This window comes from Octopus bimaculoides, chromosome 17, assembly GCF_001194135.2.
Source record: "Octopus bimaculoides isolate UCB-OBI-ISO-001 chromosome 17, ASM119413v2, whole genome shotgun sequence".
Lineage (NCBI taxonomy): Eukaryota > Metazoa > Mollusca > Cephalopoda > Octopoda > Octopodidae > Octopus > Octopus bimaculoides.
In genome coordinates, this window is record NC_068997.1 from 48,908,164 (window position 1) to 48,912,963 (window position 4,800).

At 38.3% G+C, this 4,800-nt stretch overlaps 1 protein-coding gene across 1 annotated transcript in view; it reads left to right on the forward strand.

Annotated features, from left to right (window-relative positions):
- Positions 1-163: 163 nt before the first annotated feature.
- The window catches only part of LOC106868215 (uncharacterized), a 14,433-nt gene continuing 9,796 nt past the window's right edge, over positions 164-4,800 (forward strand). The window contains exons 1-3 of the mRNA XM_014913381.2: positions 164-251; positions 1,107-1,139; positions 4,145-4,399. Coding sequence (XP_014768867.1) covers positions 218-251; positions 1,107-1,139; positions 4,145-4,399 — 322 coding nt within the window. The 5' untranslated portion in view covers positions 164-217. The remainder of the gene's footprint in view (positions 252-1,106; positions 1,140-4,144; positions 4,400-4,800) is intronic.

Below are 4,800 nucleotides of genomic sequence, written 5' to 3' on the forward strand. Positions count from 1 at the left end.
AGAGAGAGAGAGAGAGAGAGAGAGAGAGAGAGAGAGAGAGAGAGAGAGATCCATGCATGTGTGTGTGTATGCATATACTTATGGAAACATAAAGATACTATATATGTGAGCGTAGCATGGAAGGTGGTGGCAGAGAGAGGGCTCCAGAGGAAGAAGTATATATAAACTGGATTCTTTTTGGAATCACGTCATTTTTATCAGTGAAATTCAACCAACGATGAATATGAAGATACATTTTGTATTACGTTTTAGTAAGTTCACTTTTATTGTTATTATAGAATATTGCTGTTGTTGTTTTTGTTTATATTCTTATCAGATTTTACCTATCCGTCATATAACCTAAATCAAATGACAAGTCACATTCCAATCATTTATTTTTTTTCAGACATAGTGAAACTAATCTATATTAATCAAATGTAATCTTTCTTTTTAAATCTTGAATTTGTTTGGCAAGATTTCTGATCTGAATCCATGTCTAGCATTTAAAAGAGAAAAGAGACACCCATGGAGGAAGTTGGTCTCCCGAAATATAATTTTATATATTATTTAGAAAATGAGAGTGAAGTGAAATATAGACAAATAACAACTGTTGAGCTTTTTTTTCCATAGGCTTTATAACTCATGACTCTTCACAAATATAACATCATAAATTTGTTTGATTATTGTAGTAAAACAGAAAATTAGAGATGCTAGCGATACCGCAAGATTGGAGCCGTTAGTAATGATGTCAGCTGTTTGACATCTCACAAAAGCAAGTTCTACAACAGCCTCGAATCAAACAAACCCTTTCAATGAACTTAAATTAGAAGAAATCTATGTGCAAACCTGTCAGGCGATTAATTCATTTTTCAAGGAGTCAAACCGGTTTAATTTTACTAATTGGCCCTCTCGTTCCTTTAGCAGCCTCCCATTTGTTGCATGCATTCTGGGTGAGTTTTTGACCTGAGAAAAACATTCGCTTTTTCCACCCAAGCGTTTCAGACACATCAAGAATATATTAGATGCTGTATTTCCGCATCTGACTGAAATATTAACATGTAGTGTAAAAAAAGAATAAAAAACGAACTATAGCGTAATGTATAATGTTTTCTCTCTTCTAATTCCAGCATTATATCTCTTCGTGATATGTCGTGGACAAGGTATGTAAAACTATATATTAACCTTTCTTTCTATAAATAACTATATATGTAATTGAATGTGTGTGTGTTTGAGCATATCTATGTGTGTATCTGTGTTGGAGTGATTTCGAAATAACAGACAGCATAGTTGATAAAAAACGCCAGACGCTACGGTGCTCGTCATGGGTTGACCACCGGCGATGGTCGATTTGACAGGCATCCAAGAATTTTTTTTCAAGCCGTCCTTGTATCGCTTCTTTGGTGCACCTCTATCCCAATGACCAGTGGAAAGTTTACAGTAGTGCGTAATCTTGAGCAGATGCTGGCCCTTCATTCAGGAGACGTGGCCTGTCCAGCGTAGCTGCAACATCGGCGGTATAACCTTAATGCTGGTGAACTCTACTTATTTAAGGATTACTGCATTGGTGAAGAAATCACTCCAGTGGATGCCGAGGATGGTGCGGATGCAGCACTGTTGGAAGCGCTCAAGGAGTTGTAGATGGTAGCGATAAGGGACCCACGACTCCGAACCATATAGGAGGGTTGTAAGAACCATGACTGGCTCTGTAAATGTTGATCTCGATGCCCTTTTTCAGGTGTTTGTTGTACCATACACGTTTGTATGTTCAAACCAAATACACTTTTCGCCTTTGCAACTCTGTCATCGATTTCTTTGTGGATGTTGGCCGCTGACGTGATGGTGCATCCCAGACAGGTAAACTGATAGACCCTTTTCAATTCAGTCTCGCTAATGAGGATATGGGGAGGGTGGTGGAGTACCTACGTCTTCCTTAAGCTGATTTCTAGCTGAAAGAACTGGGCAGTCTCTGCGAAGCAGGAAGGAATATATTGCAAGGCTCTTCCTATGTGGACAAAAAGGGTAGCATCGTCGGAAAACAGGAAGTCTTGGATCACTAGTTCGAGGGTCTTCATAAAGGCATACAGTCGTCAGGAATACAGGCTGTCACCAAGATGGTATCTGAAATAGACTCCGCCCTCGTCAGCAAGATCTGTGGCCTGCATGAGCATCATACTGACGAAGATTGGGAAGTTGCTCAGAGGTCAATGCTGAGTCTGATTTCGCAACACAGGTCTTCGTGCATTTTCAGGAACTTTGGCTTGCAACCGAATCCTTCCACGATCTGCCATAATCCTTTCCGACTCGCTGTGTAAAATCATTTAAGCAGGTCAACGAATGTTACATACAACCCTTTGTTTTGCTCTGACACGTTTCTTGGTCCTGCCAGGGAACAAACACCATCATCTGTGGTGGTCCTGTTGGCTCTGAATACGCACTGACTCCCTGGAAGTTGTTCTTCAGCGATGGTGGGTTTCATTTCTGTCCAGCAGAACTCTTGCGGGGAAAAATATATATGATAAGAACAAAAGGTTCTTTGGGGTGGAAAGTGCTTTCAGGTGAGGATTTGAAGATGACACATTGCTTCTTCAATCACACGATGTTAAATGTTTGGGTAGCCTTGATAGATACGATACCTCATGGTCTCTTATTTGTAGCCTGCCTTGGTCACACTCTTTACTCAGACTATGAAACGCAGTGTATTCGCATGCACCAGTACTACTTTCTCTGTCAATCCTCACTCTTTTCTGGATATAGCCAATCATGAATTTCAGTTAGTTGAATGTCTCTCCTTCACTTTAAATACTTGTGTTGCTTCTGCTGTTCTCCCAAAACCTCCCTCTACTTGTTAATATTAAACAGTATTATTTTGTCCTTCATCGAGGCATTTCTCTCCCTTTATCTCATCTCTTGATTCACTGTCCTTTATCACTTCAAATATTCGCATCTATTCTTGGCTTTCATATGCAACTTGAAAGAAAAAAGAGATTGGAACAATTTGATCTTAAACCTGTTTAATCAGGGCTAGTTTTGGTATCTTTTATCAAGTACTTGCTTTCAGTCGTTGAACTGCGGGCATACTGCGGCACCACCTCGAAGTGTCTAGTGAAACAAACCACCCCAAGACTTATTCAATTAAGCCTGACACCTATTCTATCGTTAGCTGTTACCGAACCGCTAAGTTTCAGCTGCGTAAGCAAAAGAGCATTGGTTGCCAAGCGGTGGTGGAAGACAAATGTATATACAAAGACATACGCACGCACGCACGCGCGCGCGCATGCACCCCTCATACACCCACACATACACCCACACACATATATGTACGTCAGGCTTCTTTCAATTTCCGACCACCAAATCCATTCACAAGGTTTTTGCCAACACGAAGTTATAGTAGTAGATACGTGCCCAAGGTGACACGGAGCGGAACTGAACCTGGAAGTATGTGGTTGAAAAGCAAATTTATCTCCACACATTCATATAACTAAAAATAACAATAATAATATTAGTCGCTGACCGTATAATACAATCGAAAATTCTTCAGTCAAAATGTAACCAAATTTTTCATATATGCTTTCGTATATATACTTTTCTACTCTAGGCACAAGACCTGAAATATTTGGGGAGGGGGTCAGTTGATTAGATCGACCCCAATACGCAACTGGTACTTAATTTATCGACTCCGGAAGGATGAAAGGTAAAGTCGACCTCTGCGGAATTTGAACTCAGAACGTAAAGACAGACGAAATACGATTAAGCATTTCGCCCGGCGCGTTAACGTTTCTTATTTCTTTATTACCCACAAGGGGCTAAACATAGAGGGGATAAACAAGGACAGACAAAGGGATTAAGTCGATTACATCGACCACTGTGTTTAACTGGTAGTAAATTTATCGACCCCGAAAGGATGAAAGGTAAAGTCGACCTCTGCGGAATTTGAACTCAGAACGTAAAGACAGACGAAATACCGCTAAGCATTTCGTCCGGCGTGTTAACGTTTCTGTCAGCTCGCCGCCTTGCGTTCGTATATATTAAATCAGAGAAATTCTATGACTGCAAAATATATAATTTATTATTTCAAGTTGAATTATTTCCCATTTAATTTCTATCTTATCAGGATTTCTTCAGCTTTATATATTCTATGTTTCATTTTACTATATTTTTTACAAAGGTAACGAGTCAAATTATAATCGACCTAAATTTATCAAAGTCACCAATGCTACAATTAAGAAAGATTACATGCAGAAGATAGAGGTGAACAATAGCGAAGAGTGTGCGGGATTGTGTTACCAGAAAGATGAGTGTCATTCATTCGTATTCGACCACTCAAATGAAACATGTGAACTTTATAAAGCATCAACAGAAACACACAGATTAAGAATCTCAAATGCGGACTTCTACCAGTTCAAATATATGAGTAAAAACGGTAAATATATACTACTACTACTACTACTAATAATAATAATAATAATAATAATAATAATAATAATAATAATAATAATAATAATAATAATAATACTTATAATTATAATAATAGCTTAGATACCAGGAAACCCCAAAATGGCAGAAATTCAAAAGATAGTGCTCACGGGAACTGTCCATTCTTACGTGAAATACTGTCTATGTAATCTCAAATTTTAAAACAACTCATAATTTCCTTATGTTTTCTTAAATATTCTCTAGAACAATACAATGTACAAAACTAAATATATAGTACCTTAGGCATAACACCAACATGAATTTCTAACTTGTTGTTTCTTGAGGTCTCTGGGTGAGACTTGGAGTCAACTTGTACAAATACAAAGCAAATGTCAAACATATAATAAT